Below are 16,286 nucleotides of genomic sequence, written 5' to 3'. Positions count from 1 at the left end.
ATTACTCAAATGTAATATATACAGCAATGACAAAATCAGAAAATAATGGGTAACAGCCAGTGCCTTAGGGATGATGGAACATTTATACTATTTAACTGAGCAGTTAAAGCACTTGCTATGTAATTTTTCTAAGTATTTACATTACCACTTATTTTTATATTTTCTAAAGAGCATTTCCCTCCAAAAAAGTAGACTCTCCAGCTCTTGGCACTAACTCTTAAAGTCCAATAAACCTGAAAATATTGATAACCTTTTCAGTCTTTTATTGCCCCACCACAGGCATAAAGGCTCAGGAAGGGACTTGTGCATTCTAAAGAAAAGTATGCAAGACCTTCAGATTTTAATACTAAGTAATTGATACTCACAAGCAGGTAACATCAACTAAAACTTTTTTTTACTAGTTTTCCTTTTCTTTTACAAGAGAATAATCATTGTATTAATATTATACTACAAAAGCATGTAGACTCCATAATTTAAAAAATTAAATGTCAGATATACAAGTAATGGCATTTTCTCCAATAATTCACAATTTTTACAATTTCTGCTATTTTGGAACAAACGTTAAAATTTCCACGATTTAATTATCATTAAATATGAATTGAAACACTTAGCATCTCAAAGAATTATTAAGAATGGCAGAACTTAACAGTTAACTATAAATCTTACAGTAGCTCCTCTTTGTTACTTTATTTCAGTAAGCATTCTACTATGGTATGTTTTCAAGTGAGTAGTTCTGACTTGAAAATTAATTTCTTATATTAATTATGAAGAGCTTTGAGGATGTACAATTTTGTTAAATTATATGATAACCCTGAACTGCAGGATATAGCTACACAACTTATATGGAGTATGTATCTCACTACTGCTATGATAAAAGATCATTTAAAATTCATACTGAGTGGAGTTTAATTCAATTTTGCAAAGGCTTTTATGAAAATCCTAATATGGAGACCTTGTTTTGGGAACCATGAAACTCTCAAAATCTACTCTGCAGTATTTTAAGTGTGGGCCAACTGAAATTCCTATCGAAAAATGAGGACAAAACTGTATTGATGTTCTAAAACAAACATAGTATGATATTGTCATTATATTGACCAAAGCATAATTAATGACAGAAGTTGGGAGTTTACTTCATACCTGAAGACTAGTTATTCAGGAGTCCTAAATATTTAAAGAAATGTTCACTAGCAGCCAGTATTAGTAGGCAACTATATAAAATAATACTGTTATAAATTTTGCATTTAGTTGCTAACATGTGATGTCAGTACAATTCTCAAAAACCTGTCATTAGTAATATATGAGTTGCTAGCAAGTGATCTTCCCTGAGGTAAGAGACCATATGCAAAAGTCTGCTCATTTCAAACCAAATTAGATACTTAAAAATAATGGCAATAAGGACCTCTGGCTGGGATTCACAGATGCATTTCAGATTGGTATCTTAATTGCAAGCAGTAGGCTTGATTGTAAAAATCAAACTAAAAATCATCAGAAGATATAAAGCAAATTTCACAGTCAATAACATTTGCTAAATTTCTGTCTTTATCCTAATATTTTCCAATAAAATACTTGAAACATAGTGAAAAGGGAAAAATAGGTCTTGGGCTTGCTCTTTAACTAGTTCCTGAGTAACCATTCCCTTGGCGTTCATTAAATTCTAGCTCATAATATTTGGCAGTGTCTTGTGTTCTTCAATTTCAACCAGTTTCACATTACTAATATTCTAGACATACACCACCTTCAAACTCTACCTGGACTTTGGGTCATCAATTCAAACTTGATATGATTACCTACAAAGTGGATTACTGAAGAAAAAAATTTACAATTTTACTTCAAGTTTCAGTGAAACATCACAAACAGAATTATAAGATTGAGCTATATTTATGTTACATCTAAGGCTAAAAGAATATTTTAACTGATTTATGATCTCTAGCTTGAACTCAAAAGTTGTGGTGATCACAAATGGCAGTACTAAAAAATAAGAACTCTACAGTCATCTATTTGATTATGATAACCATATGGAACAACAAAGGATGAAAATTAAGAACTTAAATTGTTTCTAAAACTTCTTTGTGAAGATGATACCTGGCTCACTTCTCAAAAACTACTAATTACCCCAACCAAATTTCAGCAGATTTAAAATAATTTCAAGAAATCTGACCATTCTCAAAATCAAGCCTTTTATTCTTTATCAAGGGAGAGCCCAACTGTTATTATAATATTCACGCCTAACCAGCTTCTAAATAGCATTGCTGTGGCAAGAGAAATAGTGTTATCAGAGATTTAAGCCCTTCTCCTAATGTTCACAGGTGCACTCTAATTTGACTAAATGCAAGTATTAATATAATAGGAAGATAAAATTTCTGATATTTTTCTATATGCTATGAGTATAGTTGTCTGTTATTAATGAAACATGCCAAGCCACAGGTAAAGAAAATATTTGTTAAAGAAAAGGTGATTATATCATTTATCTGAAAGCAGCGCATTTGCTTGTTAAACAGTTTTCCTGTATTTAAATTAATAAGAAAAGTCAGTTTCAGTGGCTGAAAAAGCCAAAAATAATTATAGTGGTTAGTGGTATTTGTAATTTTTAGTTTAATACATAGAAGCCACCTATACTAACTAAATGGGAACTATTATTTGGTAGCTGCAGTTCTTTATGCAAACCTAATGCACAATATAAAAGTCCTAAATTTTCCTGCTCTTTAGATATCAAGATAATTGAAAGTAAATTTATAAGAATTGAGATAAAATATGGTTTAAAATGTGATGTGATAAAACTAACTAAATATCTATCTTGCTCAGATATCACCTGCAGAGTGTCTAGATTCTCCATTCTTTCCTTTTTCAAATGGAGCACTTCATTTAGTAAGAGGATTAAGTCAGAGATACTTTCTTAGAAAGAAATCCAAAACCTCCCTCTTTTGGAAACACAAGTCAAAGTACTGTCTAATATTCGTTATGAATCAACAGACTGAAATTTTGAAACCTGATAATATACTTTCTGATGTACATTTTCTTAGACTGCAAACACAGTTCTGCATCTGTTACATGTGCAAACAGAGACAGCCAGGCTTTAAATGCTCTAGATAAGAGATTGTATTAACATACATTTTGTCTATCATCCATTCAAATTCAACTTAATTTCAGTGAACAAAAGAAAACGATGGATTGAAATGTACATTTCAGAATACAGATTTGCAGAACAGGATAAAATAGTGCAATACCAATCTCAGGTTAACATTCTTTGTCTTTAAGATAATAAGCATGAAAGCTGCTTTTTGAGGAAACTGGCACTAAAGGTTTGATGAATACACTATTTAAGCAAATGCCCAGTTGATCAGGGTCTGATGCAGTAAAATTTGTATCCAAATCCAGGTGAAGCCAACAGATAAAGAAAATCTTATGGATGCTAAGGAAAAAAAGAAACATTTTTGGTTCAAAGGGGCTCAAAGACACTTAGCATATACAAGCTTAAATACCATTGATCAAAATTGTAGAACAATGTAACTCATTCATAAAGATAAATTCTTATATATAAATTCTCTGTGAATCTGACAGACTCTGAAAATTAGAGATTAACTACTGCTACCATTATTTTTATATTTTCTACCACACTTTGCAATCAACTTTTCTGCAAGATTAAAGGAAAAAAAAATTCAGTGGTACTTGACCAAGCCAGGATTAAAAAAATAATGGTAACATATTATCAACAACAGAGCACACAATTGGCTGTGTTGGCTCAGACAGCAACATTACTGAATCACATTGACTTTATCATTTTAGAATAGATATTTTCCCCCTAGCCTTGCTCAAATCAGCAAAATGTTATATCATTACACTCTATTCTCTAGATATTTTCACCAAGAAAACGTATCTCTATGAATGTGTTTACGTTCACGGAAACATCAGGATCCCAGTATCTAATAAATACGTCTATGAATTTTAAGATACAATTTAGTTCTGATAACCTTCAAATTTACATAAGTCTTTTGACACTCTAATAAATATGTGGAATGGTTACCTTGATGATATCAATGTTAGCAAAATCTCATTTCCTCCCCAGTTCTAGCCTTTTCAGAAAACCAAACATTAGCAAGAAAATTTTCATGTTTGAAACATTAAGACTTTCATGGAATTAAAATTACAAAAAACTTCCAATGAACCACATATATGGAAGAAACTCCTCTCAGCAGATCTAATAACTAATTTATAGGAATCAGAGCCAGCCTGGGTAGCAGTATATTAAAAGCTATGCCAGTCACACACTTGCTGTCATGCACTGAATAATAGGATAGAATCTTTGAATTATATACGTACAAGATTTTTATGACTAATCAAGTTATGTGGCCCAGCCAACAAATGTTACATATTCACAATAAACATTCTGCCTTTATTAGCCTCTAATTAAATCAAGAGTGATCCATTGGCTCAGTTGTGTTTGTCATATCAGCATCTTGACTATCCATCTCTTCAGGCTCCTCCACTGAATTTCCCTTTTGTGCTTTTGACCTTGTGGCAAATGCTGCTCCCAGGGCCTCTGTCACACAGCTATCAGTTGTTTCTGTACTCAAATTTTCAGTGCCACCAGTTAAAGAAAAAGATTCAGGTAAGCCAGTCTGAAGACTCCCAGACTTCACAGAAGAACTCGCAACTTCTACTTTCCTTTGAGGAAGATCAGATGGTGACTGCTCTGTACTTTGATCCCGCAAATGCTTGTCCATCGAAGCCTGGATAGAAGAAACCATTTCCTGCAATTTTTTTCGCTGGGCCTCAACCAAATCAGGATCAAGCTGCCTGCTGTCTCTCATTGTAACTACTCCAGGAGCTATTCGAATAAGCTCACTGTTACTAGGAGCAGCTGTGAATACAGAAGGCTCTATTTTAACAGAACTATTACTAAAGTCTGTCCCTGTGTTATGCTTCCTTACAACTGGGGCTTCCCTAGCTCTTGAATCAAGGTGTGGGTTACTAGATGCAGTTCCTAAAGAATGCCCTTTTCCCTGAAAGGCAGTTACATTATGAAGCTGCTCAGATTTCTTTTTCACTACTCCACCGCTACCTAGTTTTAATAGCCCATGTGAGGGACTTGATTCTCTACTTCTTGTAGTAGCCTCTGCTCGAACCTGACTTACAGCCTCTTTAACTAAATCTTCAACATCAGGACCGATGGGGAAATGTCCTGCAGCATCCACACACAATTCCAGTCTATCTTCAGAAGCATTATAGACAAAGGTTTTGCCAGGCAGATGTGGAAAAGTACAATGCTTGCCATCAGCCATACCTAAAGAAGGGAAAAAAACATATTTAATATATTAAAATCTTACTTAAAAAGTGTAGTAACGACAATTGTAGTTGAAGTAGTGAATTTTCAACAATATCCAGATCACAGTTTTGAAAACAAAACTAAAAAATAATTATATTAATAGAATTTATTACTATTAAAAAATATCATGACAGCACTCGGCAGCACATATACTAAAATATGACACACCTTACTGTAGTTCCCCAGGAGAATTTTTTTTTGTTTAATATCATTAACCTATTACAAAGTTAGGAACAGGGCTTGAAACAAACAGCTAAGCTATGAGAAAACACTGGCAACGGTATTAGTAAAACAACTGCTTGCATTAAAACAATGAGAACATATACTTTCATTTACTAATTAAACTTTAAAACTTTGCAAAAATACCTATAAGGGCAAAATTTGCACAAAAATCCTGCACAGTGTGAATTAAAATTAAAAATCCTAAGTAGTTCTACTGAATTACAGAATACCAGAATAAAAGTGGTTTACTCAGTGTACCTTAGGTATGTATCTTCCACAAATATAAAAGACAATGAACTTTCAAAATGAGATACCCCATAGTTAAAGAACTAATTATGAGGGCATATTTAGGAAAGCTAACATTAATGTACTGTGCCTTTGGTATAACTATAAGCAATGACACTTGATCACAATATAAGAAAATTTTCTTTCTTAAAAAAAAAGTTGTGGGGCGCCTGGGTGGCTCAGTGGGTTAAAGCCTCTGCCTTCGGCTCAGGTCATGATCTCAGGATCCTGGGATCAAGCCCCACATCCAGCTCTCGGCTCCGCGGGGAGCCTGCTTTCTCCTCTCTCTCTGCCTGCCTCTCTGCCTAGTTGTGATTTCTCTCTGTCAAATAAATAAAATATTAAAAAAAAAAAAAGTTGTATTTCATGTTACTCCTCTTATTCCTCTCTGGTAAGTTACAACCACCACAATAAGCCTGAAGTACAAATGCTCCTCAAGAGGACCCTGCAATTTACTTCTCATAGTCAACTAAAGTAGGAACAGAAGAACTTGAAAGCAGGCTTCTATTTTCTAGTTGAGGAACCTGATCTCACTCTCTGGTATTCCAAAATTTTATACTTTTTCCAGCTAAGGTATAAAAAAATTGTGTGTGTTTTAAACTATCCAATATCCTTACATTTTAAATTAAAGTATAAGTATGCAAAAGTGGAGGTTTTCAAATTTCATAAAACCAAAAATTTTCTATGTTAACAACAAAAGAAAGATGTAGTAGAGAACTCTTATTTTTTTAAGTAAGCTCCATGCCCAGCATAGAACCCATGAAGTAAAGAACTCTTAATAATATATGGTGCAAATGGTTATGTTTATGGCAAAATATAAAGGCAAAAGCAAACTAGTTAAAAATGAATGAAATTGTTAGTGCTACACAAATACAGAGGTGGAGAATGAGTGAACTCTAGAATGCGTAGTGGGCATTTAGGTAGTCTCCAGCTTTGTAGGTTTGCTTTTTTTTTTTAAGATTTTTATTTATTTATTTGACACAGAGAGAGAGATCACAAGTAGGCAGAGGGGCACGCAGAGAGAGCAGAGAGCAGGGAGCAGAGAGCCCAATGCTGGGCTCGATCCCAGGACCCCGAGATCTTGACCAAAGCTGAAGGCAGAGGTTTAACCCTCTGAGCCACCCAGGTGCCCCTGACTTTGTAGGTTATTAAGAATAGTGCTTCCTGGGGCGCCTGGGTGGCTCAGTGGGTTAAGCCGCTGCCTTCGGCTCAGGTCATGGTCTCAGGGTCCTGGGATCGAGCCTCGCATCGGGCTCTCTGCTTAGCAGGGAGCCTGCTTCCCTTCCTCTCTCTCTGCCTGCCTCTCTGCCTGCTTGTGATTTCTGTCTGTCAAATAAATAAATAAAATCTTTAAAAAAAAAAAAAAGAATAGTGCTTCCTCCTCTGAAAAAAGCTACAGAGTGGTTCTAATGTATCACTGTGAATATTCTAAATAACCAGAGAAAAGAACTAAACTGCAAATGAAATACACAGTAATTTTAAATAAACATTCATTTCAGTGGTAAGTACCCATTAATACAAATCCAACTAGAATTTCCTCTTGAAAAGTTTCTAGCATAGGTAACTGACAAAAAGAGACAGACAAAATTTAAAATCAGAGATGTGGTCTCAATGGTTCCTTTCAGGCCACAACCCTGGAATCGGCTTATTACAAATCCCCTACCTCAGAGATCTGTAAGTAGCCCATGTGAGGGACTTGATTCTCTACTTCTTGTAGTAGCCTCTGCTTGAACCTGACTTACAGCCTCTTTAACTATTAATCTTCAACACCAGGACCGATGGGGAAATGTCCTGCAGTAACCACACACAATTCTAGTCTATCTTCAGAAGCATTATAGACAAAGGTTTTGCCAGGCAGATGCGGAAAAGTAAAACTTGGTTCAAGAAACAAAGGGAGCAAAGAAGAGAATTTTGAATGATTAAGTCCAGAGATGACCCTAAGCAAAACTTTCAAACATTCACTTCAACAGATGACACTTATTGAGTCTCACTATGTGTCAGGAACTAAAATAGACCTTGAAGATTCAAATAAAATGTAATTCTTAGGAGACAGATACAAACAGATCATTATAATACAATCAGGTAAGTATAATGATAGGTATACTCAGCTCACTGATTATTTGATATTAAATGAGAAAACATGCAAAGCATAACACAGACTGCCTAATATAAATCAGGCAGTCAATAGTTTTAGTTCCTCTATTAGATCAAAAAGTTTTGTAATTGTTTCCAGACTGCTATTGTGATGCTCTCCCTTGGTCATTCCTGGAAAGAATCATAGTCCCACATATCACAGTATTATTCACAATGAAACACTGGAAACAATCTAAGTAAGCTTTCAACAAGAAGAGAATGGCTAAGAAAATTATGGTCTATCCACCTGATGGAAGTAATATGCAGCTATTAGGAACTGATATAAATAAGAAACCTATGATGCCTCATATGTATAGTAAAATGCACACGAATGGCAGGAAACAAATCTAAGTACTGTAATTACAATCAGGCCAAAACACGTATGTATGAGACAAATACTTAAAAATCATAGGTGATGTTTTCTGATTTCTATAGCTTCTAGACCTTTTACATTATTAAAAATATTTTGAATATGTATTAAAAAACCAATGCAAATACTTTATGGGTTGTACTCCCTTTAAGCATAATAATTTATGTTTTACGTAACTTATGTAGTCTTGAATTTTAAGAATCAAGGTTATTAAAATTCCTGTATCTCATATCAACAGTTCCATCACACATTTACACAGAAAAAATGTATACTAATATTTAGAGCTACATTCTTCTTTACATCAAAAAAAACCAAAAAACAAAAAACACCCAGAAATGCATCAGGAGAACAATGGATAATATTAAAAATGATAAAAGAGAATACGATGCAGTAATGAAAATGAATGACAGTTGAACCCATCAACATGAATAAATCTGAAAGTCGCAAATCACAGAGAATATATATAGCATAATTTTCAATTTCCATTTTCATAAAGTTCAAACACAAGCAAAACTCAACATTATAAATTAAAGATAGCTATGCAAGTTTTAACTAAATTTGTCATCTATGTCTGCATTTATCTCTACATAAAGACCTGCAAGGAAACTTAAATTTTAAGCAAAAGAACTTCAAAATATCTTTCCAAATATGAAGAATATTAATAGTCTAGTTAGACTGGGAAATATTTCTGTTCTAATGTAGATATAACCATATGTTTGTTAGGGTGGATTTGTAAAAAAGAGAAGTATGTTCCAATTATTGGAGGACATGGGTATATGTGTTTTGGGTGATATACTTTGATTCTTTGACCACAGGATAATAATGATTTGCCACATGAATCTGTCCTAAACAAAAGAGGTAAGGGGCACCTGGCTGGCTAAGTCAAAGGACATGGGACTCTTGACCTTAGGATCAAGAGTAGGAGCCCCACATCAGGTGTAGAGAATACTTGAAAAAATGAAATTTTAAAAAAAAGATAAAACCCTGCTACAAATATTAGAAGAGACTGTATTTTGAAAAGTAAAATAATTTTCTAACAATGATCCATTTCAAATGGTTGTTATAGTCAAAAGAATTTTAATTATTCTGCAAATAACAGCTGAAATTCTAATAATAACAAACATTAGCTAATTATTTATTAGGTACCAGGCCCTTTGCTAACTGCTTTATGTGCATGATATCATTTGATCCTAACAACCTGAGATTATAATACCCACTTTACTAATGAAGACACTAAGACTTAGAAGTCACAAAGGGAGTAAGTGGTAGAACCAAAATTTGATCTCAGATGTTCTTACTTCAGAGCTCTAAACTACTCCCTAATAAGGTTAAATTGAGACAGGAAACATCTGAAAAAACTCCAATGGTTCTACCGAGAGATAATTCACATAAAATTCATTTTAAGTGTACAACTGAATGGTTTTCAGTATATTCACAGCATTGTGGAACCATCACCAAACACTTTTAGAACATTTTCATCACCCCCAAAAGAAACCCAAACCCATCAGCAGTCACTCTCATTTCTTCCTCTTACCCTAACTCCCAGCCCTAGGAAATACTGACTTATTCTGTCTCTGTAGGTAAGTCTATTCTGTGACATTTCATTTAAATGGAATAATATATGGTCTATTGTGACTGGTTTGTCTCATGTAGCATAATTTTTCAAGGTTCATGCATGATATAGCACGTACCAATGCTTCATTCCTTTTTATTGCCCAATAATACTTCATTGTATCCAAATACTAAGTCTTATCCAATCACCAGTTGATGGAAATTTTGGGTTGTTTCCACTTTTGACTATTATGAATAATGCTATTATGACCTATTTGTGTACAAGTTTTGAATGGACAGGTTTCATTTCTCTTGGGTATACACCTAAGAGCAGAATTGCTGGGTTGTAACCTGTTAAATCTGAGGAACTGCCAGACTGCTTTCCCAAGTGGCTGTACCATTTCACATTCCTACCAGCAGTATGAGGGTTCCAATATCTCTATATCTCCTTGCCAACAGTTCTAATTATCTGCCTTTTTGATTATAGCCATTCTAGTGAATGTGAGGTACTATGCCATTGTGGTTTTGAATTGCATTTCTCTGATGGTTAATAATGCTGAGCATCTAGACATCAGTTTATGTACTTAATGGCTGTTTGTATATTTTCTTTGGAGAAATGTCTATTCAGATATTTTGCCCATTTTTAAATCAGGTTATTTGGCTTTTTACTGATGAGTTCTTTATATATTTTTTAAACATTGTATATATTTATTTATTTGAGGAAGAAAGAGTACACAGCAGGGGAGAGGAGCAGAGTGAGAAGGAGAAGCAGATCCTCATAGGGAGGAGCAGGGAGCCTGATGCAGGGCTCCATCCCAGGCCCATGGAATCATGCCCTGGGATCATGGCAGAGCCAAAGGCAGACGCTTAACTAACTGAGCCACCCAGGCGCTCCCAATTCTTTATATTTTAGATACAAATCTATTATCAGATACATAATTTGCAAATTTTCCTCACTCTGTGAGCTGTCTTTTCACTTTCTTTCTTTTTTTGAGAGAGAGAGCATGAGAGCGAGCAAGGGAGAGACAAAGATTCTTAAGCAGGCTCCTTGTCCGGCACAGAGCCTAACGTGGTGCTTCATCTCACAACCTGGAGATCATGACCTGAGCTGAAATCAAAAGTCAGACAGTTAACCAACTGAGCCACCAGGTGTCCATCTTTTCACTTTCATGATGGTGTCCTTTACAGCACAAAAGTTTGTTTCTTATTTATCTACTTTTCTCTTTTGTTGCTTGTACTTTTGGTGTCATATCTAAGAAGTCTTTGCCAAATCCAAAGTCAAGAAATTTTATGCCTATGGTCTTTTTCTAAAAGTTTTCTAGTAGTAACTCCTATATCTAGGTGGTGGATAAATTTTGAGCTAATTTTTTATTTGGTGTGAGGTACAAGTCAAAACTTCATTCTTTCGTATGTAAACATCCAGTTGTCCCAGCATCATTTGTTGAAAAAACAATTCTTTCCACATTAAACTGTCTTAACATTAGTGCTAACATTTAAAAATAATTTGAAACCAGAAACATGAAACTATTTAGTAAATAATCAAGAGTCATACCCATAACCACCCACCATGTACCCCTCCCACACAAAAAACAAAGGAGGGAACTTCATTCAGTTGCATGAAAGTGCATATTTACCCTAATTACTGAGAACATCATTAATCAATCGTCATACTAACTTTTAAAAAACCATTAACTGATATCAATATAATTCAGGTAGAATAAAGCTAAAATGGAAAGTAAAAAGAAAGGGATGCCAAGATAAAAGAGGGGAGGATGCTCAGAGGGAAATTTATAGCTTTAAATGCTTTATTAGAACACAAAAGTTTATAAACAATAATCTAAGCTTCTACATAAAGAACCTATAAAGAAAAGGGCAAATTAAACCCAAAACAAGCACAAAGAAGGAAAAAATAAATGTAAAAGCAGAAATCAATGAAACTGAAGTCAGAAAAACAACAGAGAAAACCTGTGAAACAAATGCTGTTTCTTTGAAAAGATCAGTAAAACTGATAAACCATTAGCTGGATTGGTCAGCAAAACAAGAGAGGCACAAATTGCCCATACCAGAAATAAAAGAGCTACAGACCTTACAGATATTAAATGGACAGCAAGGGAATATTATGAACAATTTTATGCCAATAAAATTGGATGAAATGGAAAGACTTCTTGACAGACAAAACTAACAAAGCTTACTCAAGAAAAAAAGACATAAATCTTAAGAGGATTCTATTAAATAAATTAAATTCATAGCTAAAAACTGTCCAGCAAAGATAACTCCAAGCACAGATGGCTTCTCTGGTGGATTCTACCAGTTAAGAAAGAAATTACTGTATCAAAGTATTACAAATCTACCAGAAAACAGAAGAGGAGCAAACACTTCCCAACTCTATTTTACGAAGTCAACATTATCCTGCTTAAGTAGTCATTATAAGAAAACTACATATCATTATGCCCCATGAACACAGATGCAAAACTCTCAACAAAATATGTCTGAATTTGAATCCAGACATGCATAGTTGGTTCAACATCCAAGAATTAATCAGTGTAATTCACCCTACCAATAAACTAAACAGAAAAACCATAAGATCATTTCAATAGATGCAGGAAGAGAACACCTGATAAAATTCAACATCCATTCAAAATATAAACTCCCAGTAAACTATCAATAGAATGGAATGTCCTCAACCTGATAAAAGGGCATTTCTGGAAAACCTACAGGCTGAATTGCTTTCAGGAGCAAGGCAGGATGTCTGCTCTCACCACATCTATTCAGCAATGAACTTATTATAGCCACTACAATAAGACAAGTGAAAGAAATACAAGGCATACTGACTAAAAAGGAAGAAATAATACTGTCTTGTCTTTGCAAAAGACATGATGACCTACATAGACAATTCCACAGAATCTGCTACTAGAATATGTGCATATAAAAAGGTCACAGGATATGAGGTCAATGTATAAAAACCAATCTTGGGGCGTCTCTGAGTGACTCAGTCAGTTGAGTATCTGCATTCAGCTTGGGTCGTCGTCTCAGGGTCCTGGGATTGAGCCCTGCATCAGGCTCTCTGCTCCGTGGCAAGTCTGCTTTCTCCCTCTCCCTCTCACTCTGTGATCATTCTTGCTCTCTCTCTCAAATGAATGAATAAAATCTTCTAAAAAAAATTAAAAATTAAAAAACAATCTTTTTTTTAAAAAAAGATTTTATTTATTTATTTGTCAGAAAGAACACAAGAAGGAGGGAGTAGCAGGCAGAGAGAGAGGCAAGTGGAGGGAGAAGCAGGCTGCCCACCGACCAAGGAGCCCAATGTGGCACTCAATCCCAGGGTCCTGAGATCATGACCTGAGCAGAAGGCAGACATCCAATGGACTGAGCCACCCAGGCATCCCTAAAAACCAATCTTATTTTTTTTTAAATATTTTATTTATTTGACAGAGAGAAATCACAACTAGGAAGAGAGGCAGGCAGAGAGAGAGGAGAAAGCAGGCTCCCCGCGGAGCAGAGAGCCCGATGTGGGGCTCGATCCCAGGACCCCGGGATCATGACCTGAGTCGAAGGAAGAGGCTTTAACCAACTGAGCCACCCAGGCGCCCCAACCAATCTTATTTTCTATGCACTACCAAAGAACAAAGGGAGTTGGAATTTTTTTAAAAAACATTGATTTATTTATTTGAGAGAGAGAAAGAGCAAGAGAGAGAGAGAGCAGGGGTGGGGAAGGGCAAAGAGAGAGGGAGAGAAAGTCCTAAACAGACTCGGCGCTGAGTGCAGAGGCCAACATGGGACTTAATCTCACTACCCTGAGCTGACTGACGACCTGAACCAAAGCTAAGGGTCCAATGCTTAACTGACTGCACCACTGAGGCATCCCAGGAAATTGGAATTTTAAAAAAGCATCTTTTACAACAGCATTCCCAAAACATGAAATATTTAGGTATAACTCTAAGAACGGATATGTAACAATGATATGCTGAAAATTATAAAATTTTGATGAGAGAAATTAAAGAACACTTAAATAAATGGAGAAATATAGTATTTTTATGAATCAGAAGATTTGATGTAAAAATATCTTGACCTTCAATTTGATCTAGAGTCCATAAATCACAATAAAAATCCCAGCAGACTTTTTTGCAGAAACTGTCAAGCTGATTCTAAAATTTATATGAATAAGCAAAGCACCTAGAATCCCAAAAATTTTTTTTGGAAAAGAATAAAGAAGTTTGCAACTGACATGGATAGAGCTAGAGAGAGTTTCATGCTAAACGAAGTAAGGTAAAGAATAATGAATACCATTTGATTTTACTCAAGTGGAATTTAAGAAACAAAACAAATGAGCAAAGGGTAGAAAAAGGGTGGGGAAAGCAAGAAAGGCAAACCAAGAAACAGATCTTTAACTAGAGAGTAAACTAATGGTTACCAGAAGGGAGGTAGGTGGGGGATGAGTCAAATAGGTGATGGGGATTAAGGAGTGCACTTGTGATGAGCACCAAGCATTGCATGGAAGTGTGGAATCACTATATTGCATACCTGAAACTATGTTAACTAACTGGAATTTAAATAAAAACTTAAAAAATAGAAAAGAATAAATGTAAGACTCATAATAACTGATTTCAAGAATTACTATATGGATACTTTAATCAAGACAAGATATTGGTGTAAGGAGAGACATACATCAACAAATCAGAAAACAATCTCTAAAAATAGATCCACACATATAGAGTCAATTGATTTTTTAAAATAATTTTAATGATGCTATATTTCGCATATAATTCACCCTTTCAACTGTATGATCCATGGTCAACTGATTTTTGATGAAGGTACCAAAGTAATGCAACGGATAAAGGTCTACTTTTTTCAATAAATAGTGCTGGGACAATTGGATATCCATACATAAAAAAGTGAATCTCAACTCATACCTTGCAACATATGAAAAAAATCAACTTGAAATAGATCGTAAACCTAATATAAAACCTAAAGCTATAAAACTGATAGAAGAAAACACAGAAGAAAATTTTGTCACCTTTGGGCAAAGATTTTTTTGGATAGGGCACAAAAAGTATAAAAGGAAAAAACTGTTAAATTAGTTATCAAAATTAGAAATCTCTGATCTTCAGAAGATACTGTTAAAAGAATGAAAAGCCAAACTACAAACTGGGAGAAAATATTTGCAAAACACTTACCTGATAAATGATGTGTGCCAGAATATATAAAGAACTCTCAAAACTCAACTAAAAAGAAGATTCAAAACTCAACTAAAAAGAAGATTCAAACCAATTTAAAAACGAGCAAAAGAAGGAGGAAGCAAATAAGCACATGAGCAGATGCTCAACATCATTAGATATTAGGGAAATGCAAATTAAAACCATATATTAAAATAGTTTTAAAACAAAAACTGATACTACTAAGTACTGATAAGGAAGAGAGAAAATGGAACTCCAACACAGTGCTAAGGAATATATAATAGTCCAGCTACTTTAGAAAATGGTTTCGAAGTTTCTTATAAAGATAAGCATTTATCTTACCATATGACTTACCATATGACTCAGCAATCCCACTCCTAGGTGTTTACAAAAGGAAAGTGAAACATATGTCCAAACACAAAGACCTATACACAAATGTTTACAGTAGCCTTATCCATAGGAACTCAAAACTGAAAATCACCCGAATGTCCTTCAATCAGTTATAGATTTTCAAAAATGTGATACATCCACACAATGGAATACTACTCAGCTACATGAGAAAATAAACTAATAAAAGCAACCAGATAGATGAATCTCAAAAGCATTAAGGTAGAACAGAAATTGGCAAATTTTTTCCTGTAATGGAGCAATACAGTAAATACTTTAGGTTTTTAGACCATATAGTCTCTGCCACAACTACTCAATTCTGCCATTTTAGTGTGAAAACAGCCATAGACAATAGGTAAACATGAGTGTGACTGTAATTTGGGGGTTTTGTTTGTTGGTTGGTGGGTTTTTTTGCTGTTTTCTGAGAAAACTTTATATACACAGGTAGCAGGCCTGATGTGGCAGATACGGGGAAGTAGTTTGCCAACCCCTGTGCTAAATCCAAGAAGCCAGACACAAAAGATTATGTTAATCCATTTATACGGTGATACGGAAAAGGCAACATAAAGAGACAAACAAAATCAGTGGTTATCAAGTCAAGGCCTAGGATTAGGAGTAAGAGATTACTTAGAAAGAGGCACAGGGCAACTTTTTGGAATGATGGCAATACTCTATATCTTGATTGTGGTGGTGGCTACATGGCCATATATGTTTGTCAAAATTCATATACCTTGATATCTACAAAGGGTGAATTTTACTGTATGCAAATTATGCTTTAAGAATCCTGTCTTAGGGAGGAAGGAAGGAAGGGAGGGAGGGAGGGAGGGAGGGAGTGAGGAAG

At 34.8% G+C, this 16,286-nt stretch overlaps 1 protein-coding gene across 1 annotated transcript in view; it reads right to left on the bottom strand.

Moving 5' to 3' along the window:
* Nucleotides 1-372: 372 nt before the first annotated feature.
* The window catches only part of VCPIP1 (valosin containing protein interacting protein 1), a 31,373-nt gene continuing 15,459 nt past the window's right edge, over nucleotides 373-16,286 (bottom strand). Inside the window, exon 3 of the mRNA XM_046020053.1 lies at nucleotides 373-5,281. Within this exon, the coding sequence (XP_045876009.1) occupies nucleotides 4,410-5,281 (872 nt within the window). The 3' untranslated portion in view covers nucleotides 373-4,409. The remainder of the gene's footprint in view (nucleotides 5,282-16,286) is intronic.

Source organism: Meles meles, chromosome 1 (assembly GCF_922984935.1).
Source record: "Meles meles chromosome 1, mMelMel3.1 paternal haplotype, whole genome shotgun sequence".
Lineage (NCBI taxonomy): Eukaryota > Metazoa > Chordata > Mammalia > Carnivora > Mustelidae > Meles > Meles meles.
Note: the sequence above shows the minus strand (reverse complement) of the source record. Positions and strands in the feature narration are given on the sequence as shown.